The sequence below is a fragment of the Micropterus salmoides genome, unplaced genomic scaffold (assembly GCF_014851395.1).
Source record: "Micropterus salmoides isolate LMB-PRFRI ecotype aquatic unplaced genomic scaffold, ASM1485139v1 Ms_hic_scaffold_21, whole genome shotgun sequence".
NCBI classification, from domain to species: domain Eukaryota; kingdom Metazoa; phylum Chordata; class Actinopteri; order Centrarchiformes; family Centrarchidae; genus Micropterus; species Micropterus salmoides.
This window is the reverse complement of record NW_024041262.1, coordinates 16,774,105-16,800,939: the sequence shown is the minus strand read 5'-3', so window position 1 is coordinate 16,800,939 and position 26,835 is coordinate 16,774,105. Positions and strand designations below refer to the sequence as shown.

At 42.7% G+C, this 26,835-nt stretch overlaps 1 protein-coding gene across 1 annotated transcript; it reads left to right on the top strand.

Annotated features, from left to right (window-relative positions):
- The first annotated feature begins 524 nt into the window (after positions 1–524).
- On the top strand, positions 525–26,835 carry LOC119915449 (pyroglutamylated RF-amide peptide receptor). The gene is made up of 6 exons (XM_038734987.1): positions 525–1,043; positions 2,464–2,622; positions 16,937–16,998; positions 20,610–20,845; positions 22,351–22,448; positions 23,319–26,835. The coding sequence occupies exons 1-6, from the start codon at positions 677–679 to the stop codon at positions 23,714–23,716; spliced, it is 1,320 nt and encodes a 439-aa protein (XP_038590915.1). The 5' UTR covers positions 525–676; the 3' UTR covers positions 23,717–26,835.

The following is a 26,835-nucleotide window of genomic DNA, read 5'->3' as shown; positions in this document are numbered from 1 at the left end:
TTTCTACAGCAGCTGCTCGTAGTGAGAGCAACAACCTGAAGGACTGCCGAGTGGTTTTCAGGTGGCAGAAGCGTAGCTCTGCTGCTGGGCGCATGACGTAAACACGTTAGTGCGAGCCCTCCAGGAACCCATAGAGATTGCATTGCAGCGGCCGCAGCTCGAAAAAAAAACTGCCTTTACATGAAAGTCTATGAGAGAGATCTGGGCGATTTACAGCCAGACTGAATTCGCCCCAAAAGAGGCGGGACTCCACGGAACACGACTTGACGCTGATTGGACAGCGATATTCAGAGACAAACTGTCTGTCAAAAACAGTCACAGCTAAGTAACAGTGTGGTAGAAAGTGTGAGAAAAATCTCCTGCCTTTTTCCCGGCTTGGCGGTGCGTCGCCCGGTCGCCCTAATTAACAAGCTGCCCCTGGTCTGTACAGTATCTGCTACAGAGTCAGATGAGTAGCACTCTCTCTCTCTCTCTCTCACTTACACACACACACACACACACACACACACAGAGCAACAGCTGCTGCTGCAGCACGTTCTGCCGGGTGAAGGAGGCAGCGCAACATCCAGACGCACTTGTGGGTTATTAAGAGAGGTTTCGGCTCTGAACATTCACAGATTGATTCACCTTCTCCTCCCTGCAAGCAAGTCCCTCTCAGGATTGAAGACACGTCAGGATGGCAGCAGCCTCGACAGATTCGGGGCAGGGGTCCACCAAAATAACTCCTCAAGTGCTGCAGGAGATGCTTCAGTACTACAACCTGAGCCGCCAGGAGTTTATCAACACTTACAACATCCAGCCGCTCGTCTACATCCCCGAGTTACCGTCAAGCGCAAAGACCACCTTCGTGATCGTATATATGGTTATTTTCGTCATGGCTCTGGCTGGAAATAGTTTGGTCATCTACATAGTTTTGAAGAAACGGGCGATACACACGGCGACAGATATTTTTATTTGCTCTTTGGCGGTCAGCGACCTGCTCATCACTTTCTTCTGCATACCTTTTACTTTGCTGCAGAACATCTCCTCTGAATGGTTCGGGGGTGAGTTTTTAACCTCTAAACTTATAGTCTACTTCATACTTTTTAAGACCATGTCAGGCATGAGAATCAGTATCTCGAACAATTTGGAATCTTTCTCTATGTAGTGTGGAAAATAAGAAAAGCATAATATGAAATATATCTACCTAAATGTTTGCAAATTCTTGTTGAATTGGTCCTATACAGTCTTATTGTACCATGCATCAGTTTAACTGAGTGAATAAAGATATTAAAGTGAAATAAAAGTTGATGTAGTCATATACTCTAGATAAGCTATTGAGCACAATAACTATTGAGTAGGCCTGCTGAACAATGAATGAAACCAAATACAGCAGTGGGACGATGCCATGCCAAACAAATATGTAAAAGCAAGAAAACAACGCAAATTATGGCGGCCAGCAAGCAAACAAAACATTGATCCCTTCCAGAAATGACCTTTCAAAGAGAACCCAAATTATTGCAGCAATAGCTCTCAATGACACCTCTCCTGTCTCCTCAAGGGTTCAGTAGTAAACACAGGCTATTTATTTTTAGTCACAAACCTGAAGGGACTGAGACTTTGAGGTGAGGAGAGGAGGTAATGTGGAAAATACAGTATAGGCTATTCAGAGAAAAATTATAAAACATTTCTACACAGATGCAATGGGTGCATTGACGACTGCCACATGCACAATGTTAACTCATGAGCACTGGAATATTACAGGCTGTGCAAGATACACTCTAGCTTTTGCATTGGCCAACAGAAACTTCACAACAAATGATAATGAATGAGAGTTGTAATTATAACCTAATACAGTGCTTTGTAATACTGTTGTTGATTGAGCTTTTGAAGCTGTGACATATAATGAATTGTTATGTTACTGTTGTAAATTATTGCATTGCACGAAATTTAAAGGCTTGACAATATATAACAACTCTTTTACAGCCTTTAAAAAGCAGCAAAGAGCTCAAATGCCACGTCTTTGACAGGATATCATTTTATTTAAAAATTCACAACACTGTGACCGTGTCCAATACCAATGAGGACATCTCAAAGAAATGTAACCAACAGCTGACATTCAGTGTATCATAGCAATAGAAATTCAGTTAAAAGCAGATGCTCCTATTAAAATATGGTCACAATTAGTTAAGAATGAAGCAGGGTAGACTTAAAATGTGGGCCTTACAGTGCATGAGATTTAACCTAGGTTTCAGCTCTGTGCTTCATTAGCTGTGAAATATGTGTGAGTACCTATTCAAGTGTAATCAGAGATGGTCGTTTTGTCAATGAAACCCCACAGGCAGATGAAAAGGATGAGGAATAGCTCACCCCCATTTCCAGTCTGTTCAAACAAAGGGAGTGATGTTAACTTTAATAGAAATGCATGTTTTCTGCTTCTGTTTCTCAGTATCTCATTGTTTCATCCCTCTGTTTTTAATGCAGGGGTCCTGGTTTGCAAGACAGTTCCCTTTGTACAGACTACAGCCATAGTGACAGGCATCCTCACAATGACCTGCATTGCCATTGAGAGATACCAGGGCATTGTCTTCCCGTTGAAAATGAGAAGGCAGTACTCTTCCAAAAGAGCACACAAGATGCTAGGTATTATATATTTGCACAAGTGTCTTATTATGCTTTTAGGAGTGGATGTGTTTGTGCGTTCAAAGAAGCCTTTTTTCTGTGGCTATACCTCACATATTCTATGCTTTGTGAGATCCAATTAAAGCTAGAAATGTGCTATACCTACACAGAGAAGAGTGCTATGAGTAGTAGGTCAGAGGCTTGAAGAAGGGCCGATGCTCACCCCTCTCAAATCTCAACAAAGGCTGGTACTCTCCAGGCTTCATGTGGGCAAATACATATGGGGGTTGTTCATAGACGTGGCTGTTTGTTTTACACTAGTGTAGAGTTTGAGTGTAATGTTTACATACTTTTTCTTTTCCGTTTTGAACCCGCCTCCTAAACAGAGTTGGATTAACAAATCAGCTTACTTGACGAGCAGGTTTGCACAACACATTGTTGAGATTTGGTACCATAGGTGTGCACTTCAGATCAACGAGCCCAAATGTGGTTGGTTGATCTGACTTCCTGTCAGGGGGTCAGAGAAAACATCAATGTAAACGACTCTGAACAACACCTGTGTAAGTCCAATCAAATGAAGTGCATTTTTATTTATATACCCCAATATCACAAATTACAAATTTGCTTCAGGGGGCTTTACAATCTGTACAGTATACACCCCCTGTCTTTAGACCCTCGATTCGGATAAAAAAACACATTCGCATAAGTGCAAAAGGAAACGTCCCAACCTTTATCCCTTGTTTGGTGGGGAACAGTATATTGAGATGTAAAGGAAGTTCAGCAGCAGACAACAGCAATGACGGAAAGTTTTGAAGTGACAGTAATCTATGATGGCACAGCTGCAGCTCTCACTGCTGTGACTTCAACATAAAAAAGAATCAACCTCCTCGTGTCTCGACTCATTTAGTTATGTTTGTGCAGAATTGGAAAGTGTCAAGGAAGAGATTCCTTTGTTTACACAGGGATGATTTGACCCTGAATCTGCTTCCTAATTGTTTTACTTTTTAATCCTCCAGCTACACACAAAGTACACAAGCAAGGATGTGAACAGTGCCACTTGTGTCAAAGGCAGGTTGAAAAAAAGCAAATATATCACAAGCCTTGAGGGTAGAGCCAGACTGATATATCATGAAATCAATATTATTAGCTGAAATTGACTTGCACACAAAATAAAAATTATATGTGAGATTTTTTTTTTGTTCTCATATATACTGCTCAAAAAAATGTAAAAAATACCTAGGCTGAAAAAGTACAAAAACATTTTGTGAGTAGGTTCATACAGGCCGTTTCTGGACAGTTTTATACTGTATATACAAAAGAAGAAACATTAAAAAACAACAACAATAACAACACTCCTTCCTGTTTAGCAGGATTTACACCATTTAAACCAGGGTCACATTTTAAACTTTGTTTCTCACACTTTTGGTTTTATTAAAGGTGATTTCAGATTTTCTCAGTTTCCAAAACAAAGATATAATTACAGAAATTTAAAGTACAGATTCTGTTGAGGTCATCATTCTAACAGCTAATGCCTTTGTGTGTTTTGATTCAATGCTGAGTACAGCCAAACTCGAAAGTCTCTTTTCTGTCATTGACCACAAATAAGTCTTTATGAGCCTGAGAGATGAAAAACTTTGTTTACAGGATGTACTACTCACAGATAAAACAAACACTATTTTATGTAACCTGAACAACTCATAAAACACATCCTGGTATCGACTCCATTAGAGTGGTAGAACTCTAATTTTCCCCTTTTTTCTGTCTAGTACTCCTCGTCTGATGTAACTCGTGTTTGAGATCCTCAATATTTGAATCATAAGCTTCAGCCAATAACAGAACAGCCTCCTCTCTCAAAAAAGTTGTACTTGACGGATTTAGTGCCTGGACACCCTATGTTACAATTTGTGTTAGAAAATCTTCCTATTTCACCAATCATGTTATGCAGAAATGGATAGTACACAGAGACACAAAAAGTGTGTTTGCTGTCTGGAACTACATGCTGTCCCAAGGTGGAGTGGATAATAGTATCCTGAAGCATCTTTGTTGTCTGTCTTCGCCTCTTTGGTTTTCGCTGAGTTGTATCAATGTTACTTCGTTGACATAAATCAAGTGTTTCATTCCATATTTCCTCAAAAAAGGCTTGACTACGGTACTGGACCAGAGTCTCTTTAAGTGCTTCAATAAGTTCAACAGCCTTAGCATAGTCCACTGTTTTATACTGGAGCATGTCTGATAAATATTGGAGTCACTCAGGACCTTTCTGAACAGAACAAGAGATCCAGCAAAATTCAGATCAAGTTGAGCCAATATCACTCTTGCTATACTGCTCTTTGTTGATAGTTCTCAGATGCGATCTCTTCAAGCACCTGTACTATTGGAGGCAACCTGTCCATAACATTGCTACATGTTGTGTGCCCACAGGCCCAACGTGTATCACCTAGCTTTTGGAGTTTCCTTGGTGCACCACCAAACATCTCCCGCTGCACTTACAGCCATTTGTACATAAGACCCAGACATGAATACATATAGTTCCCCTTCGAGGGAACTCGAACTGCGTCGGTTACGACACTATGGGAACGCCTCTAGGCGAAGCAGGTCTGAACGTGAATGAAATCACTCCAATCCTATTGGCTTGTTGCTAGAACGGTAAGGTGTGACGGAATAACCGGAGGAGTATAAAGCACACCTGTACACACTCATCATTAGCTTTTTTCTATTCAGCAGGCGCTCTGTATGTTGTTTGAAGAAAGCTCCAATCCTACAAGCAGTATGTCTTACCTGAAGAAGAAGTCTACCAGCATGTCTGGCAATCAGATGTACAGAAGGTGTGTTTTTTTTTCTTGCCCTCGGTACATCACGGATGGAGATTCTCATGAGATGTGTGTCTCATGTTTGGGGATGGAGCACGCCCGGGCAGCTCTCGAGGGGGCTGCCTGCGCCCGTTGCGAAGCCCTTTCCGTGCGGTACAGCATGGCTCTCTTTTCCGAGGATGGCCGGATGTGTTTTCCCTGTGGTGCGGGCCCTGCGGCCGCTGAGGCAGCCCGGCGGCTTCACTCATGGGTTCACAGCGTGATCTGTCGGAGGATTTCGGGACGGCTGAGGCTTTTTCCCGACCTTCATCCGCTGGCTCCGACGCTTCCTTTCCTCGTTCGGGAGCCGGAGACGCTGCAGCAATCCGACTCCGAGGAGGCAGACGTGCTCAGCGTAGTGGACGATGACTTCCGGGTGTCGGGGCGGCGTCATCTGGCGGCGCCCGACTATGACGTGCTGCTGGAGGTGGTGACTAGAGCCGTGGCTAAGCTCAACATCAACTGGCCACAGGAGGAGCAGACACCACAGGCTAGTGGTAAGCTTGATGAAAGGTTTCTTAAGCACCACACACCACCTCCACGCCGGTCTCTGCCATTCTTTCCTGATTTACATGATGAACTGAGTAATCATGGGGCAGACCCTTTTCTACATGGCTTTCCACACCCCGATCACTGAACTACAGTAATGTGATGGGGGTTAGGGACCGTGGTTATGGGAGGATGCCTCGGGTGGAGGATGCGCTTGCGAGCTATCTCTCCCCTCGACTTGCGTCCTCCCTGGAGGAGCCGGCGTTACCCTCCAGCCATGTCGCACCACATCTACGCTCGTGGGGAAGGCGTACATGGCAGCGGGCCAGGCAGGTGCGAGCTTGCACACCATGGCGGTGCTTCAAGCCTACCAAGCCGACCTGCTACAGGAGATGGTTCAGAGGGGGGGTCCCTCTGAGGAAGATCTGGCGGAGCTTCGCAGAACCACGGAGCGTTAGACGCAGGGCGAAGCGTTCCGCCAGTACCTCCCTCGCCGGTCTGGACCCAAGGCAGCTGAAGCTGCCAGGCGTAGGTCCCTTCCCTCTACGAGCTCCTACGGAGACGAGAGGAAGCAGAGTGTCGCTTCTCGGGGCCCCCCCCGAGGAGCTGGGGCAGCGAGACGGCGCTCTCACCCTCAGCCTTCTGAGAGACGCGATCTGAGGACCGTCATCCAGTCCCGACGGAGCTGAGGGAAGACCGGGGTAGGGGAGTCTTTCTCCCCTCCCATTTCTCCGTGGGTCCTGCGCACTGCCATACATGGGTTTCGACTACAGTTCAAAACCCACCCTCCAAAATTTAACGGGGTGGTTGGGACAAGGTCCGGTGTTGGGACAGGAAGTTCGTACTCTGCTGAGGAAAGGGGCCGTGGAACGTGTCTCCCCCCCAGACAGAGACGCCGGTTCTACAGCCGGTACTTCATAGTCCCCAAGAAGGACGGAGGGCTGCGCCCTATTTTGGATCTGCGGGTTCTAACCGGTCTCTGAGGAGATTCAGGTTCAAGATGCTCATCATCCCCGCCATCGTGACGCACATCCAATCTGAGGATTGGTTCGTCACGATAGATCTAAAGGACGCCTATTTCCACGTCTCCATCCGTCCTTCTCACAGGAAGTTCCTGAGGTTCGCCTTCGGGGGTGTGGCTTACCAGTATCGGGTTCTTCCATTCGGCCTGGCACTTCCCCTCGCACATTCACCAAGTGTATGGATGCAGCACTGGCCCCGCTTAGGCTCCAGGGCATCCGGATTTCAACTACATCGACGACTGGCTCATCCTAGCCCAGTCTCGAGAGTTGGCGGTTCGGCATCGAGATGTTGTTCTGGCTCATCTGCGGCGTTTAGGGCTGAGGCTCAACGCAAAGAAGAGTGTGATGGCGCCCACCCAACGGACTACGTTCCCAGGGGTAGTAGGGAATTCGACAATGATGCGGGCACAATTGTCTCCGGCACGTGTCGACACCATATTGGCTGCCGTGAAAGGGGTGAAGTTAGGCCACGCCATCACTATAAAACGAGTGTTGGGTCTCCTGGCGGCTGCGTCCAGCGTAATACCATCTGGACTGCTGCACATGAGACCCCTGCAGTGGTGGCTAAGGACCAAGGGTTTTTCCCCCGAGGGGAAATCCTCTCCGTCTGATTTGGGTTACGCGCAAGTGTCTTCGTTCCCTATCAGTTTGGAAGAAAACTTGGTTCCTGTCCCAGGGGCCCGTGCTGGGAGGGTCTTGTCGCCGGCTGGTCATTTCGACAGACTCCTCCCTCACGGGCTGCGGCGCGGTCATGGACGGCCGCTTTGCAAGGGGATCCTGGCAGGTGCATCAATCCGAGTGGCATATCAACTGTCTCGAGATGTTGACAACACACGGTGGTGGCCTATCTGAATCACCAGGGCGGTCTGCGCTCGCGCCCTCTGTACAGACTGGCGCGTCAGATCCTCCTGTGGTCCCAGTAGAGGTTACTATTGCTCAGGGCGATGTATCTCCCAGGGACGCAGAATCAGGGAGCAGACCTGCTGTCGAGGCAGGGGCTGAGGCCCGGGGAATGGAGACTTCACCCCGAAGTGGTGGAGCTCTTGTGCAAAGAGTTCGGCCCCATAGACGTGGATCTGTTTGCGTCTGAAGAGACTACGCACTGCCCCTATGGTTTTCTCTCGTTCCTCCAGCCCCGTTGGGTCTGGACGCCATGGTACATTCGTGGCCGAGGCTACGTCTGTACGCTTTTCCCCCAGTCGCTCTGCTCCCGGGGGTTCTGGAGCGGGTCCGCCAGGACAATGTCGGCCTACTGCTCGTAGCCCCGTTCTGGCCAACCCGGGTGTGGTTCTCGGACATCATGTCGCTCCTGGACGGCCCGCCGTGGCGGGTCCCTCTGAGGAGAGACCTGCTGTCCCAGGCGCAGGGCCGGGTTCTTCACCCTTGCCCCGCCATATGGCGACTGTGGGTCTGGCCCCTGAGGGGGCACAGTACCTAGAGGCGGGTCTAACAGCCGGAGCAGTCGAGACCATCCTGAGCTCCAGGGCCCCGTCCACACGGAGGATGTATGGCCTGAAGTGGAGCGTTTTCTACACTTGGTGTAGGGAGCGGTCGGTGGACCCTGTTACCTGCCCGGTGGTTCAGGTACTTGAGTTCCTCCAGGACCGGTTCTCTGCTGGTCTTTCCCCTTCCACCCTCAAGGTGTACGTGGCAGCTATTCATCTTTCCACACCCCTCTGAGGGAGGGGTCCTTGGGGAAACTTCCCTTGGTTGTACGTTTCCTCCGTGGTGCCCGGAGGATGAGACCTACGACTCGGTCCAAGGTTCCCACTTGGGATCTGGCAGTGGTTCTTGGGGCGTTGGCTGAGGCCCCCTTCGAACCCCTGGAGTCAACTGAGGCTAAGCACTTGACCCTCAAGATGGCCTTTCTCCTTGCTATCACCTCTCTGGGGAGGGTGGGGGATCTCCAAGCGCTTTCGGTTCCCGCAAAGCCTGGAGTTTGCCCCGGGGAATATTAGGGCTATCCTGCACCCTTGTCCAAGATACATCCCTAAAGTGCCTTCTTGTGCGGCAGGGTCCACAGTGCTGCAGGCACTTCATCCTCCACCTCATGTGACGGCGGAGGACGGGAGACTTCATCTGCTCTGCCCTGTCAGAGCACTGAGTATTTACACTCTGAGGTCCTCCCGTTGGAGGAAGGCTGACCAGCTGCTAGTGTGTTTTGGATCTCCCAGGGCCGGGCTCCCTGCATCCAAAGATACTATTAGCAACTGGATTGTTCAGACTATTTCCCTGGCCTATCAGGTGCGCGGTTTGCCTTCACCTGTGGCTGTGAGGGCTCATTCTACCAGAGGCATGGCGGCCTCTCGAGCCCTCCTTTCCGGGGCCTCTTTGCAGGATGTTTGTTTAGCGGCTGGCTGGGGCACTCCGCACACATTCATTCGGTTTTACAGTCTTGACCTTCCTTCGGCACCTGGCACTCGTGCGCTCTCCTCTTGCCACTTTATTGCACACTGGGGCAGGCGGGGTTTTCGGCACGGTTTAGTGGGTATCTCGTTCCCATAGTGTCGTAACCGACGCAGTTCGAGTTCCCTCGAAGGGGAATGTCTCGGGTTACGTATGTAACCCTGGTTCCCCGAGAAGGGTAACGAGACACTGCGTCGGCCCGCCGCACCTCTCTCCCCGCCTGAAGCGCCTGCTTCATAGTTTAAGCTAATGATGAGTATGTACAGGTGTGCTTTATACTCCTCCGGTTATTCCGTCACACCTTACCGTTCTAGCAACAAGCCAATAGGATTGGAGTGATTTCATTCACGTTCAGACCTGCTTCGCCTAGAGGTGTTCCCATAGTGTCGTAACCGACGCAGTGTCTCGTTCCCCTTCTCGGGGAACCAGGGTTACATACGTAACCCGAGACGTTATTACAATAATGAGAAGAGGTTTCCTGCATCTGCCACACTTTTTACAGCGTCTACTATAACTAAGTTCAACTTACTTACAACTAACTGAAAACTGCTTGCTTGTTTTAACTTCCTGGATGATTTCCTCTTTGACCATTGCAGCCAAGCACTCAAGTATTTCATTCTGTATTGTTTTAATCTTGTATTTTGCATTTTTAGCTCAAGTCTTTGTTCAAGTCTTTTTTTAATTATTGGTTTATGGTTACCCAGCAAGTCTAAAACTGACAGAAAAACACCCTTTTTTTTCTGAGTCGAGAGACTCCCTGTGACCTCGCTGTATTATGTTTTCTGTGGCAAAATTTCAGCTACTCTTTTAATGTAGTATTGATTTTCAGCCCCCTGCTTCTTTTTTGCTCATCCATTAGTCCAAACATTGAGGTATTTTTATCCATAATTTTTCTTGTCCATGCGAACATTGCTTTTACATGGCCTTCAGATCTGGCATGAGAACAGAAACTACTTTCATTGTAGCCTTTTTACAGTTATGATAACACTCGAATGAGGTGAACAGTCCTTGGAGCATCGGGGAGGGAAAAATGCCTACAAGCAAAACATTAAGCTGCAGATTTTGATTGCGAGTATTCCAACCAGGGATGAGATTTGTACCAGTTGCTGCGGAAGCTTCTTCTGGCTCCTCCCTGGAGGGTCTTAGGGAAACTCTCGCGCACCTCACACCTGGACTTGGATACATCTAGAAGATGGAGGGGAGGAAAGATTCTTACTGAATTACATCTGAACTAGTTATACAACTAGTAAACTAGTAAACTATCAATTATGAACTGTCATTGATTAGTTTTAACCATTGAACTGTGTTAACACACACTCAACATTTTAGCCTGGGAGAGTATTTTTAGGTTCATTTGTTAAATTTTAAAATTTAATTTGAGCAATAGCTAAAATTCATTCTACACAAACTATAAAAACTCATCTCCCCATCTCATCACACTTTCACAATGACAAGTTTCCCCAATTATTCATATTTAAGCAAGCATGAATATTTATATTTATTTGAAGTCTAAGCAATGTCTCCTAAATACACCTTATAGCAAAATGTCTGTCTTTGTCATTTGTTGTTCTTATTCATATGTAACTTAGTATACTATGCAGCAACAATTTCCATACCATGTGGACCAGGCACTCTCCTTTCCCTTTCACTGGTTGAGCCCTGCACGTTATATTGGCTCTCGCTTTCTCCATCCTCATCTTGGTGATGCTCTCCCTCCATATCTTCACCCCTGTGGCGTTCTCCCACCTCCTCCTGTCCCTGGTCAGCTTGGCATTGTAGTCTATCTCTGTCACGTTTTCTTCCACATCTTTTCTCTCTCCTTCCACCTCACCCTCTCCGTCTACCTTGCTCAGTTGTTCATTTTCTATTTCTCTCACCTTTCTCTTTGGTGAGAAAAAACTACATAGGCTACCTTTCCTCTTAATTTCTGTGAGATTCAAAGTAACCTTACAATGTTTTCCTTGACAGATGTTGAATCAATATTAGCTAGCAATATTAGTAGCCTACTTTACACAGAATAAACATCACACCTAACTAACATTATATAGTTAGTGAAATAACGTTCTTCAATCTGATTTTTATCATCTCAAAATCAGCTTCGCAACTATGCTAGCACTGTGCCTTCATTATAATTTAATTTCTTGATAGATAGTTAATCTGTTTTTACCTCTTTCCTAACATGTCTCCTTTCCTTGCGACTCCTGGCTTCCTTGCTTTGCGCCACTCAGTTTGGGTATAGTGGTATGGTCAGTATGGTGATTAAAACAATCAGCTCAAGCCTTAACAACATGAAAACTAAAGTTGATTACTTGGAGAATCAGTCTTACTGTAACAACTTGATCTTCGACGGAATTACAGAGACTGTCCATGAGAAGTGGGCCGACTCGGAGGAAAAGATCAGAAAAACCATCTCAGAAAAATTTAAATTTGACGACAAGCAGAAACCACCTGGCCAGGGAGAAAAACCAAGGCCAATAGTGGTTAAGTTTCTCAGCCATAAGGACAGGTTAGCTGTTCTTGAGAAAGCTAAGTACCTCAAAGGGACAAAAAACTTTGTGAACGAAGACTTCTCGGAAGCTTTTCGGCTGAAATGCAAGGATCTGACCCCAGCAATGAAAGAGGACAGAAACAGAGGAGACATTGCTTACCTGAGAAATGATAAGCTGATTACTCACCGTCCCTCTACAAAACCTAGGGAATAAGGAAGTGATTTCCCTACAGTTTAGAGTGAGAGCGTCTATGAAACTATTTTACACACTTTGCTTGTCACAAATTTACATGAGTCAGAAATATATATGTTTAAAATACCAAAAATCTGTGGGCTCAGGCATTGACTGTTCCCTTTGTCATTTAAAATGTACACCAGTGACTAAAATGACAGCTGACATTTGGATGTCATGGATTTGTGAAAATTGTGCCCCAGTTCTCCTCCTCCTTTCTATTCACTTAATGATGATGAATTTAGTGTATGTCTGTCTGTCAGTCTTATTACAAAACAAAGGTTTACAGTTGATGATAGTATGTTATTTAATCCATTTGAACTCAACAGACATGAAATTGATTGCCATGATAAATTTTCTGACCCCGATGTTAACTTTTTTTCAGCTACTAACAATTCATACTCTTGTGAATACTACAGTGAACCCCAATTTAACTGCTTTATGGATTCATTTCCAGTTGATTGCAATTTATTTTCAGTTTTGCACTTTGCACATTCGCACTCTCCCTAAAAATTATGATCAGATGGTAAATTTTTTATCTTCATTAAATCGAATCAATATGAGTTCTATAATTGCTTAAAAAGATTCTAAAGGCCTAGGCTTTTACAAATTGCCATCATATAACTCTATTCACTTCATCAGCAGACAGTCCCGGTCTGGAGGAGGAGGAGTTTAGTTTATCAAAACTTTGTATTTGTTAATAGACAGGACCTTTCTAAATTCTGATGAAGAGGTTGAATCGGTCTTCATCGAAATTTTGTCTTACAAAAATAACAAAAATATGGTAATTGGTAGTATTTATCGATCACCAAATACCGACATTATTCGTTTTAATAATAGTCTCATTAACACTTTGGAGCCAGGGCCGGATTGGTAATCTGGCATACCAGGCAAATGCCTGGAAGGCCGACGAGCCTTTGGGGCTGGTGTAACGTAAATTATTTATTTATATACAGTAACTGTTTTTTTTTTTAAATGGGCCAACAATCGGCCCATAAAGCACGGACAGCGGCCCATTGGGTAGTTTTCTATACTGACATTGGGCTGGCCCAATCACATCTCTTAGTAGCCCCCACCCCCTCTGCTCTCTGTTTCTTGCGTCACGAGCCACAAAAAAAATCATTCATCTTCATGTTTGCTACCGGGGCTGCAGTAGCTTCATCAGCTGCGGTACCCTGCATAGAGCAGGCACAGGCACTTGAAGGAGTAAAAGAGCTGTAGCCACTGCCAGGCAGAGGAGGAGGCGTGAGACAGTGAAACAGAGTGACAAAGTGACAGGGCCGAGTGAGAAAGTGAGCAGGAAGAGGGTGGAGGTGAAGCGGTAAGCATGGAGCAGCTCAGCCTGTAGGGAGGGAGCAGGGAGGGAGGCTCATTTACATTGGGGACGCTGTGGAAATGTAGCCACCACTTTTTGAAAGTTTTTGAAAATTATAAATCAGTTACTTAAAGAAAAACTGCCTCCGCTCAATTTCCTTCAATCTTTATAGATGGATATTCTACTTTTACTGATCCATTTGATATAGCTTGTAGGCTTAATGACTTCTTTTCAAATGTTGGTGCATCTCTTGCCAAAAAGATAACTGATACAAAAGTTAACCCATTAGATTATATAAAGGATAGTTTTCTTTTAATAACTTTGATCTGCCTGACCCTAAGGAGGTGAATGATATTGTGGTGAATTCAAAAAATCATCTCCAGGTCATGATGGAATTTGTTCCTCCTTAATCAAAGAAGTCATTACTTATATTAGTGAGCCATTAACATTTATATTTGCATCATCAATGGAAAGTGGCTTAATACTGACCTGAAACTGGCTAAAGTTATTCCACTATTTAAATCAGGTGATCTAGGATCCTTTACAAACTATCGTCCAATTTCAATATTGGAAAAACTAGTGTATAATAGAATCCTGAAACAATTGAACACGTTCAATATTCTCTATAATCATCAGTATGGATTCCAGAAAAATCATTCCACTGAATAATGAATATGCATATTTTTAGACCTTTCAAAAGCATTTGACACACATGCTATTTTGCTTTCAAAAATATATAGATATGGATTTCATGGTAACATGTATAAGTGGCTTGTTAATTATGTTGTTAATAGAGAGCAATATGTTTTTATAAATGGTCAAGAGTTGAAATGTAATAAAATAATGTATGGTGTACCTCAAGGATCCATATTAGGACCTTTACTATTTCTTATTTATATAAATGATCTTGCTGCAGTATCTAAAACCACTTTCCTTTGCTGTTTGCAGGTGACACCAACCTTTTGGTCTCATATAGAGATCTGACAGCTCTTTGTAGAGAACTTAATCATGATCTGTATAATTACTGTATATGGTTTCAAACAAATAAGTTGTCATTAAATATCAAAAAATCTAACTTCATGTTATTCGCAGGAAATAAGAAATATGACAGTGAGCTAATTAAACTCTATATTCATAATGACGAATTAATCAAAGTTTCATCAACATCGTTTTTGGGTATCCATATGGATGATAAGCTCTCTTGGAGAGAACAGGTTGGTTTTGTCTGCAGTAAGATTTCTAAAGCTCTCGGGATTATGAGAAAAATAAGAGGTTTTGTACACAACGCATGTTTCTTAATGTTATATTATAGTTTAATTTATCCATATTTAACATATTGCAATATTGTATGGACAAGTACTTTTCCAACTTATCTTGACAAAATATTGCTGCTCCAGAAAAGGTTTATTAAATTAGCATCTCTTTCCAAACCTGTTGTACCACGTACACCTCTCTTTTTTAAAATGAAGGTGTTGACTATTTTTGACATCAACATTCTTCAAACTTGTACATTTGTTTTTAAAGTGAGATACATGAATACAGATTTACCTCATATGTTTAGATATTATTTTGCAAATAATTCACAGTTCCATAATTATCGAACTAGACAAGCTAAAAATCTTCATCGTCCTCTGTATAAAACATCAAGTGGAAGAGCATAGAATTGCTCTTCTATTAAACATCGTGGAGTTATCTTGTGGAATGAAAATGTGCATTTAATGGATTTTTCTGTGTCATTATCTGGGTACAAAAAGAGACTTAGAAATGCCCTGCTGTCAAAAAACATTTGAGTTCAAAGTAAAATGGTTACTTATATAAAAAAAAAAAAAAGAAAATGGCGGTTCATTCATTCTATACATTAGAAAATAACTCCTGCTTCTCTGTATTTTTTTTTATTTCTTTCTACTTTTAATTTATTATTACTTTAATGTTCACTGTTACTAATATTTAAAATGTATTTGTGATTTTGTATTGTGTCTTTACTGTATGTTATGTTTTCTGGGTATGGTTATTCGTATAAGCCATTATTGACTTCTATCACACCCTCACATGCATTTTTTTTCTTTTAAGATTTCCTTAATTTTTTTTGGTATCTATGTGTGTGAAATTTTAAATAAATAAATAAATTTTCCAAAGAAATCAGTCTCTTGCCGCTCTGGCGTCATCTCGTGCTGCATTCACTAGACATTGGAGATTAAGGCTCGTAAATTATCAAATTGGCCATAACTTTTAATTCGTTGCTGCCAACTGGGGTGGCAAGGCTTTCTTTTAGGATCTTTTGCCACCCCGGTAGATCCGCCCATGCAACGATGGATATTAGAAAGCAAGGACCACGTAAAGCAACAGTGAACACAGCTGTTGGTGACGATATCATTCATACCACGGTGGTCTCTATTGGTAATTAACAACAGGCCTCCTCTACTGTGAAATGGAATCGCGGGTGAAAAGTACGAAACGCGAGATGTCTTTTTGTAAAACTGCTAATAAATAAAGTCAGAGCAGATAGGTACAGGGTGGGAGGGAGAGAAAGAGACAGGTGTAGGTGTGTGCATATGTGTCTGAAGTGAAAAGCAAGGTGAGCAGATTATTGTTGTTTGTGATTAAATACTAAAATAAGGTGGAAAATTAATTAGAATTAAAATGCTGAGATTAGAAATAGGTTAAGGGATTCTTTCAAATATTTTTAAGTAAAATATATTTTAAAATGTCCCCTTCAAAAATTGCTCTTGAGAAATTTTATGTTTAATGTGCCCCTGCAACTGTTTTGAAATTTACGCCCATGCTTTGAAGAAGTTTCTCTTTTTCACGCGTTATGCAGCAGGATTGGCCGTTGTAATTTGGACCTTAGGAGGTGAGGTTGGCATGTTTAAGGTAATTTGCATAGTAATTTGTGGGGCTCATGCATGTGCACTCAATTTCTCAATTTCACGTTGATTGGGATGTATAAAGGAAAGGTGGACCCGGTGAATGCCTGCTTTTATACATGTGGATATTTCTGTGCGTACATACTTTTCAAATTCTGTGAGTACGGCATCTTTCAGTATGAAAGCTGTACAGTCTTTTAAACATGAGGCCCATGGACACTAGCAAAATGCAAAATCGGTCAGGAAGGATAAGGAGAGAGCAATTGCCTGTGTCCACCACATGCAAAACCAGTCTCTTTTTGGGCAGTTGTCTTGCTGCTGCCTTGTTACACCTGTTGTCACTTTTATTTGCACCAAAACAGGTGACATCAATCACAATGTCTAATCAAGTGAATACGTAGCATTCTGTGGTAAATCGGAGCATTGCATCCTCACGGTTGGAATTGAAAACAATGTTGCAGAGACTCATCATGATTGGCAGCTTGTGAATTATGTAAAAGAGAAATTAAATTGTGCAGCTGCTGTGAGTACTGTTTGGCATTAGTTGCACACAAGTTTTTCTGCTTGAATTATCTTGGCAGCTACTATACGTATCAAACTGTATGCCATGTATATTATTTGAACTAAATGTAATCAAGTTGTAAATATTTTATCTGTGTGCATCCTGCAGGGCTGGTATGGATCGTGTCAGTGATAGTGGGTTCACCAATGCTGTTTGTGCAACAATTAGAGGTAAGTAGTGCCCTTCAAAGCAATCCACCACAAAATTCCTTTCATTAGCATCCTTCAGCTGTGACAGCAAAGCAAAATCACACTCTTGTTGTACAGCGCAATAACTGATTCAGTACAGAAGAGCATAGAATTGCTGTAAATATCAAGAGTGTACCTAAAATACAAAGGAAATCAGACAGAGAAATTCAAGGATTGGGTAAAGTAGTAGATTCTTTTTAGTTCAAGTAGCGGAAGATATTTCAGAAAGAAAGTCTAAGATCATCTTGTTAACTTTCAGTCCTCCAGCACAGCCTCAAACTATGTGAACATTACATTGTTGCTTTTTAAGCTAACCTGCCACAGTTCTATTTCGTATAGGCTTCACCCTCTAAGGCTATCGCTATTGGGTTTGCGGCACTGAGAATTTTAGTCTATGCCCACCCACAGCGTGGGCCTCTCCTACGTCCGCACCTTGTATACATACAATGGTGAGGCCCTGCCATCAGCTCCCAAATGCCTTTTTTCCTCAGCACTGAGAACCGAGGTCCAGTGGGGCCTACAACTTAGAGGGCTGCGTCTATACTCATAGAATCCGGGTTACAGTACGTAAACCCCGTTCTATTTGTATAGGCTTCGCCCTCTAAGGCTATCGCTATTGGGTTAGAGGTGAAGCAGGATGAGTCAACGCCTCACTGGCCCATACGGTACCACCAAGCACAACTCACCTGCCCAGAGCCATAATGAACCACCCAGTCACCCGCTAGCCGCGGCACTGGTGTCGGCGTGCGCGCGAGCACCGATGGCGTGCCATGGGAGGCTGAGGGCCGACCCATGAGTAAGTCGGGAAACTGGGTGGGGGGCAGACATAGGAGAGGCCCACGCTGTGGGTGGGCGTAGACTAAAATTCTCAGCGACACGCAGGCGCGCGGAAGGGGTAAACCCAATAGCAATAACCTTAGAGGGCTGCACCTATACTCAGTTACTGTCTTACTTACAGTCTTACTGTGTATACACATACACAGTAAGAAGAGAGGAGTCTTGCATTAAGTGGCTGAAAACTGGTAGCTCGCTATGGCTCAACACAGAAGGGCTAACTCCTCAGGTCAAGACTCAGCAGTTTACTTTAATCTGAAGGATCAAGGACACTCGTTTGAGGACCATCAGGTGCATATTTTAGACAGAGAGAATGGATGGTTTAAAAGAAGTGTCAAGGAAGCTGAACAGAGGAGGGGCTCTACCCCACCACTTATCCCCAATCACAATGATGTCCTTTCATCACTTCCCAGGAAACTTAACAAGCGTTACCTCTTGGCCTCAGGTGAAGATGTCAACGATGGTCGTTCAGACTTGGCTGCAGATAGTCCTGCTAAATGCTGGCTCCTCTGTAATTTCAGACATGTTTTTGTATCCTGTCAGAAAACACTGGTATAATGCCATTCTTTCTGAATTGATAAGATTTGCTCAAAACATATTGTGAGGGTCAGCTTTGGGGATACCGAACAAAACAGGTCATGTCCAAGGAACACTACTGTAAGGACGGCACATGGTTACTATATTGTTTTAAAAAGTTTGATTAGCCATCAAAAAGTCTTGCCTTACAACCAGAATTAAAAAGACCAGAATATCAGGTTTTTGATATACAAGTGAAACAGTGGCTTAAACAATGATGTAGAAGTGAACACTGAATGATTTCACTATATACATTTATATTCACTTTCATACACACACACTCTTGCAAGTACAAATCAATGCATACACAGTCATGTAAATTACAAACACACATAGACACATGCATGTGAACATGGTCTCTTTTATCAGTTCTGTTGTTTTTATCCCAAAACAAACATAAAATACACAAAATTGGCTTAATGGACATCTGCAATATACACTATAGTGGGTTTTATGGGGTGGCGAGAAGGGCGGCAAACCCAGGGCCCACACTCACCAAGGGTCTCCATAAAAGGCCAGAAGACTTCCTTTTCTTTCTTTTTTTTTTTTTTACATAAATGTAATATTACTGTTTTTACTGATTTAAAACAGTTAGGCTACAACTGTATTCTGTAAGGCAGAAAATATATTCATATTTAATAACATGCAGTGGGCTATGCATAAACCATTGTCCTGGTACCCCTTGAAGGGATCCTTTGGCCTTTGCCTTGCTTTGTCTTGATGGACAAATAGAATTCAAAATGCTTAATTTTATAAGGAATGTATTTTGACCAAAATGTGTCAGTTATATAAGTTGCAGAATACATCTGGTGCAGCTGTGTTCCGTTTTAAATAAGCGCCGGCTGGATTTCTTTCCCTGGGATAGTTGGTTCCACTCTGCTGCAGTCTACAAGGACTAAGTTATTGTCAAAAACATCTGGTGCACAGATGTGGTAAGGCAGAGAAGTTTTTTTTTGGTTGTGTGTTCTTCTGACTAAAGTCATCGGGAGGTTTGCCAAACAGAAGGGTGGACAATAAAAACTGGGCATTAACTTGTAGTTTATTGTTTGTGAGTTAACTGAATAATTAATTATCTTGGAGTTGAACCAGGTATCTTTGACAAACACACAGAGCTAAGTAAGTAAGAAAAAACTGTTTGTCTGTGCTTAAGTGATGTTGGTGTTGTGTTTTAAAAATATATTTTTGGGGATTTTTAGCCTTTATTTGGATAGGTTAGAGAGAAGTAGGAAATTAAGGAGAGAGAGGGGATGACATGCTGCAATCTCACCCGGGGCCGCAGCTATAAGGACTGAGCCTTGCACATAGAGCAGGCGCTCAACCAACTAAGCCAACTGCGCTCGTGTGATGTTGGTGTTGTTGATACTTGGCAGATTACTATGTGGCTTATTGCCTTTCATGGCCTCTTTAATATAGTTTACCAAGAAGAGGCCATGAAAGGCAATAAGCCACACAGTAATCTGCCAAAAATTAACAATGTCAACATCCCAGAGTAGGCAGACAAATGGCTTCCCTGTTATCTGGAGAGACTTTGGACAGGATAGGCACTATATTTATTATACTGATATCAAATGAAAAAACGATCATACCCTAATACTAACACAATATTTGCATACGCCATGAGTCAAGAATCCTAAATTTCTTTATTTTATTTACAACAAGTTATATTAGGAATATCTTGCTGGAATTAGGTATTTTAAGTATTATATAATTTTAAGCTCATTATAAGGTACCAACAGAGATATTATAGTATTATAGTATATTACAATATCATACAGGGCTCAAGAAGCTTAACTGTGACCTAGTGTTAGGATTCAGTATCAGTAGATGTCATTTTGGCAATTTGTACACTGTGTTTATGAATAATATTACTCATATTATTCAGTGACTAGGGAAGAGAGAACTCAAGCAAAGCTTTTAGTGAAGCTCATCAAAGTGGCTGCAACATTATGTGACCATCAGCAAGAGGAGGGTTAGCAGTGACAAGGACTGCAGTCTATAGGAGACTGGGCACTCCAAAATTGTGAGAAGAGCAATCCAAGAGTTTGTGTGTCATGATGTACTCCGCAGAAGCTGTAATCACGTGTCACAGAGTCTCACATAATACCACCCTGTCAGTCAGGGCCACTTTATCTGTCTTGATTGTTCTTCCGAGAATAAAATGTGTTTCTCCCTCCCTCTCAAAGGTGAAGTACGACTTCTTGTATGATCACTATCACGTGTGCTGTCAGGAGAGTTGGCGCTCTCTGACTCACAGGCAGGCGTACACCACCTTCATCATGGTGGCTCTCTTCCTGCTCCCTCTGGCAGCCATGCTGTTCCTCTACACACGTATCAGCATTGAGTTGTGGATACGCAAGAGGGTGGGTGACTCCTCAGTACTCAACACCATGAACAACAGGGAGATCAGTAAGATCTCAAGGTAGGTTAAACAACAGAAGTGTACATTTTGACCACATAAAAAGGTTTATTCTAATCATTATGTCTATTGAGGTATTTTAGGCTTTTTTCTGAGTTCTAGTAAACAAAAATGGCAGTGGTTGAGGGTCGAAAGACAGTAAGGGATCATGCCCTTGTAGTTGCACAAGCAGTTCCTAATGGTTGGTCACTGTACCTGCAAGAAGGAGAAAGACAACCTGCACTTGCTTTGTGATTGCCTAAACATTTCAACTTTAGGCAACTTATTACATTAAACTTTTTGATGTTGTCTACCGATGGATGCTTGACAATGGAGAGTGCTGTTTGCATCTGTTGCCTACCAAAAGTTAATGTTGGTCCTTTCAACTTGTCAAGTTTAGGCCTCTAAAAGTAAGGAAAGATTGTCATGTCATATCAAATAAATTATAGTTATGTCTGGGGTAGGGAAAAATCTTTGTCTTTTTGGTCAAAGTCAAACATAGAGGCTTTGTACACCCATTCATCCAACTTCACCTTGGGTTTGCTACTTTCTGCTTTGCTACAGATAGTGTTTCGTCCGATGCAATCACCTGTAGTTTTAGACAGTATGAACAAGTTCCAATGCAGGAGATTTTGTGGAGAGGACAGGTGACAGGATGTCAAAATGTCAGATGTTACTATGTTAATGTCGGTGATTAAAGGGCAACACACCGGCAGCGTCTTTTTTTGTTGTTGTTGAACAACCATATCAGCCACACAGTCTTTTTTTATATGTCTTCAAAAATTATTATTCGGAGTCTTTAAGGCAATGCAAAGCTGTAGCTCCTTGACAATAAAAACCTTATGAAGCGCTGTTGTGTTTCCATGAACAGAATCTTAAATGCCTAACAGCTCTGAGCACAGAAATAGATATGGTACAGTACTGTTGTCTGATTACTGTGTTGTGTACTTGGTTGAGAGTTTGGCAGTAGTAGAGGAAACAAGGAGGAGAATCACAGATCTTTAATACTGCAAAACAGTATTTATGGCACACAGAATTTGTTGAAATTAAAGAAGTTTTCTGCTTATAACACATTTAGTTTCTTTGTGGGAAACAATAAACAGAGTGGGAATTATATTCAGATTTGGTAAACTCAGCAATAACCAACCCTTGTCAATTCTCAGGAAAACATAAACATGTGTCTTTTTAAGCTGTTTTTGGAAAGGACAACCTCTTATCACAAGAGACACGTGGTTGTCCTCTCTCCCCAGACCAACAGTGGGTTATAAGACTACAGGTCAGGGGTATTGGCATTTCAAGCCTGGGGAGAACAAGGGGGAAAATGACTGAAGTCAGTTCAGGTGTGTGGCTGCCAGGGTCCTGATATTTTACATGCCCACTCACTGTTGTGTCCATTTAAGTGGGTCAATGAGCTCACTGGCACACTTTAATGGAAAAGTGCCACAGGGCATCTGCTGTAACTCATGATTGTTGTATTCCGTTACCTCTGTCATCAGGTTTTCTATACTTTTTGTTTTTACCTTCTACAGGAAAAAGAAAAGAGCCGTTAAAATGATGATCACCATCGTTCTTCTATTCACCATTTGCTGGGCACCGTTCCACACAGTCCACATGCTGTTTGAGTACTGTAAATATTGCTGGAGTTTATATGAATTTTAATGTGAAATGAAAATAGGAAGTATTTCTTGATTTACACTACTGTTCAAAAGCATTATCTGGTACAGTCAGATGCCTGAGAGGACTATATATTTTTGAATGGACTTTCAGAAATCCCCTTTACAAATAGATTTTAATTTGCATGAAGTGTTTGCAGAAAAGGAATGTTTCATACATGGTTAACAAAATGCTGTGAAATGGTTCAACCAGATGAGAGAAAAAGAATAATACCTCTCAGCAACAGTTAAATATGAGTACAGGAAATCACAAGTCACTGGTAAAAGAAATTGGAATTTTATCTTTGCAGATTTTAACAGGAACAGGTACCGGTTTTATTGTCAAGTGACAATAATGCCTATAACAAGCTGTAATATGCAGTCATGTTGCTTTTAAAATAGAAATAGAAGGCTAGTCTAGGCTTAGAACTATTGGAATTGGATCTCAGAATATGAGCTTAACAGACTATGGACTTACAAATCACAGTTCAAACCTATGGACTCTAACCAATGAGAACCCAATTGATCTAGGGTCACTTATGCTTTTCTTGAATGGAAAACAACAATATTCTCCCCTGTCATGCAACACTGTGGGGACATCAACAAAATGGAAGTTTTAATAATATAATTATTCTTATTTTGGGACAAACTATTTTAAATGTAAATAATTCATTTGATGACTGAATTATACTGTTTTTATCTATGTTAAAATAACCATTATTGAAGGAAAACATCAAAAACAGGTGATTCCAAACCTTTGAACAGTAGTGTAGATTAAGTGCATATTGCCATTTATGTAAAGTCTCTGTTTGAGTTGTGACTTCTCTCTGTGTGTAATTTTCCAGATGACCTGGAGAAGAAATATGACGGAGTCACACTTAACATGATAATCGCCATTGTTCAGGCCATCGGGTTCTTCAACAGCTTCAACAATCCTATCGTGTATGCCTTCATGAATGAGAATTTCAAAAAGAGCTGCGTGTCCACCCTCTCCCATTGCATCCGCAAACCTAACCAGCAGGGTGGCGCTGCGGTGGGGCCCAGACTGAGCGTGCAGTTCATCAAACCCCAATGTAGAGAAGCCTTCCTGGAATCAGATGAAGGCAAGAGCTCCGAGCCGCACTCAGCAGTGAAAGGCCCTTCAAGTTCCTCGCATGGAGAGAGCTCACTGGAAATAATAGGAGAAAAAATCTCCTGCATCCAAACAGAGCTCCCTGCAAACAGCTCCTCTCAAGTCAAATGAGAAGCAACCGGCTCCAAGTTCAAGAGTTTAGCTGTTCATCTCAACCGTCCTGTTTGCTGTTAATCACTGGAACTTGATACTGCCAGCACCAGGTGAGTCAGATATGACTTCAAGTCTCACGGTTGCAGTTCAGAGACTCAAAAAGTCACACAGCTTGAAAACACATCTGCAGTGTTCAGTGCCAGAAGTGAGACAGTTTTTTCTGGTCAGGAGAGCAATAGGAAGGAAATTTAGCGATTTCAAAAAGAGGTAGTTTTCCTTTAAAGACTGCGCATGGGGCAATCTGGCCCAGCTGTCAGACACTGAAACACCTGTTTATGTAAACTGAGAAATAATTTCCGTTGACACTGACTTTAAAGAGCCATGCTTTTAGCAGTTAAGGATTACCTAGGATGACTCCACAGCTCTTATTGTACTGCCAAATTTGCATCAGTTCAAGTCAGCTATTCATGACACTCAGTTCACTGCAGGTTTGTTCAACAACAAACCTTTATTTCAATAAGGTAACAGAAAACCTTTTTTACCTGGAATGTAAACGGTCAAAGTTATTAAACACCATAAGGGGGCCACAAATTATTATTATTCCCATCTGAAAGCATTAGAGACAACTTTGGATGTGCAGCTTATTTTCCAGCTGAGATGCTTTGGTTGCTATGATATGGAATATCTGAAAGTACGTTCATTTATGTGTTACAAGTACGTAATTGTTTGTGTTATCAACAAATACTGAATGTAGAAATTGTCAGCACTACGAAGAGTACTTTTACTTTGTGCCACCTCATCTCCTTGCTCCTCCGTCCACCATCGATTTTAGCATGCCATCTTGAAGAAATCTCAATTCCCAACGCCTTTCTCATTTCTCAGTTTGTACCTCCGCGATTTCTCTCCTCGTCGCACGTCTTAGTGCCTCCTACCCCGAATTGCGAGCAGAGAAGTGTGAGGAGAGAGGAGCTCTTGCTTCTGAGCTGTCATTTTAAAGCAACGTAAATTAAAACTAGAACTGCAAGCAGTTGTAAGCAGGGTCAAAGCCTCCCGGCGCCAGCCGCCCCCCTCGCCCCGCGGAGGCTGCGTGAATCCACCCGGGCGCCCCGCTGCGGCTCTGGGGACCCGTGGTGAATAAACGGCCACAGTTTGAAAGCAAGTTGCGTTGACGGAGATATAAAATGAATGTATGTCTATAGGAGTGTTATTTGATATACGCTTAGTAGCGCTAACTAGAGGCCGATTGACACCAAATTTCCCACAACCACTTAGGAGGGCGTGCCAGACAAGGTCCCTGAGTTTGGTGTAGATCGGCCATTGCAAACCTAAGATATGACATCACATCCATTTTTTTGCGTTTTGGCAACAATTTGTTAGCCTGTAATTAGGTCATTTTTTGGCGAATCAAAATTCCCTCTACAAACTTTTATCAGCTCGGTCCAGAGATGTGGTGATCAGACTTGCGGTTTCGGAGGAGTTAATTAAAATAGGTTTTCCAGTTTTTGCAATTTAGCAAAATGAAAACGTCATTGCACAGAGGCGTGTCCTATACCATACGAATTGGCAGCATCCCCCAAACACGTAGACATACGGTTTATGAACGTGCGATGTAGTGGCGCATAGTTATGAGACAAAATGTCCTTTGGTTCAAAATCCCATTGAAATGAAAGGGATTTTCCGATGGTATCTGAGCTCCAATTATAGCGCCACCTATAAGCCGAATTGCACCAAATCTTTCAGGTGTGATCAGGGGCCCATAGGGAACAAATGACCCAAATTTGGCATGAAGCGGACTTGTGGTTATGGAGATATAATATGCATGTAAGTCAATGGGATTTTTTTTGGTCTTTAATCTGCAATAACAGCGCCACCTATGGGCATATTTGGGGCAACTTTGGTGCCTATAGTGAGGGGACCATGCTTAATAATTCAAAACAGGTTTCATGTCAATGTGTCTTGTTATAGAGGTTATAGAGGAACAAATTTTTCAGATTAAATAGCGCCGCCTAGGGGCTATTTGTACCAAATTTTGCACAGGCCCTCAGGGGGCATCCCACACAATTGTTCCATATTTGGTGTCGATCGGCCATTCCGAAGTGAAGATATGACATAACTTCCTGTTTATAGCGTTTTGTGCAAACATTTGTTAGCCTATAATTGCGACATTTTTAATCGGATCAAAATTTCCTCTACAAACTTTCATTAGCTTGGTCCAGAGATTATCCGTGCCAAATTTGGTGTCGATTTTGCAATTTAGCAAAAAAAAAGTTTAGGCGGAAATGGGGGTGGCCTATACCAGGAGATTCAGCTCAATCCCCTGAACGAGTGGACATAAGGTTTTTGATATATTGAAACACGTTGACCTTGCTTATAGCGCCTTTGTTTGCATTCGTAGGTTCCCAGCCCACTCGGGAAGAACATGTTTTGTTATGGCCAACCGCTATCAGATGAGCAGACCAGCATTAACATAAATGCTACAGATCGTATCTTCCCAATCAAGAAACATGTCTGTCAAAATATGATATGTAGACACATCTCAAAGTCATAGGCTGTGTCCGAAATCCCCACTCATTCACTACTCCCTACCCCCTATGTAGGGAGTTGTATGTAGAGCACTATATAGTGAGCTCACTCTCATTATAACACTATAACACTTTCGCACACTACACCGATCGTTATTTCGGCGCCGTTAATTACGTCATTGCCGTCAGACAGAAATTCGGTTTGCACGATCTAGGTCCACTACTTACTTCATGTAAAAAATTTGGTAATGATTGCGGAAAGTGGGCGTGGCTTATTGCAAGAAATGTACATTTCTAGACATTTGTCATTCCTAACTTCAAAAAATCTAAGAAAATCACCCGTATGTCCTAGAGAGCTGAATTTTTTTCAGCATATCCACTGATATATGACTAATGTTTGCCTCACTGTAACCTTTGGTCAATTCAGAAGTCAGTCACTCTATATTTTTCAGAATATATCAATTAACATCTGTATCTCCAAGTCTTTCTTCAAACGCAACCAAACTCGACAGAGTCGTTCTCCAGATGGCTGATATATACGTGTTTCAAAGCGTTTTCAGATCGGTCAAACAGTGAGTCTGTAGTGATATTCATTATCTTGCTGTAACTTGTACA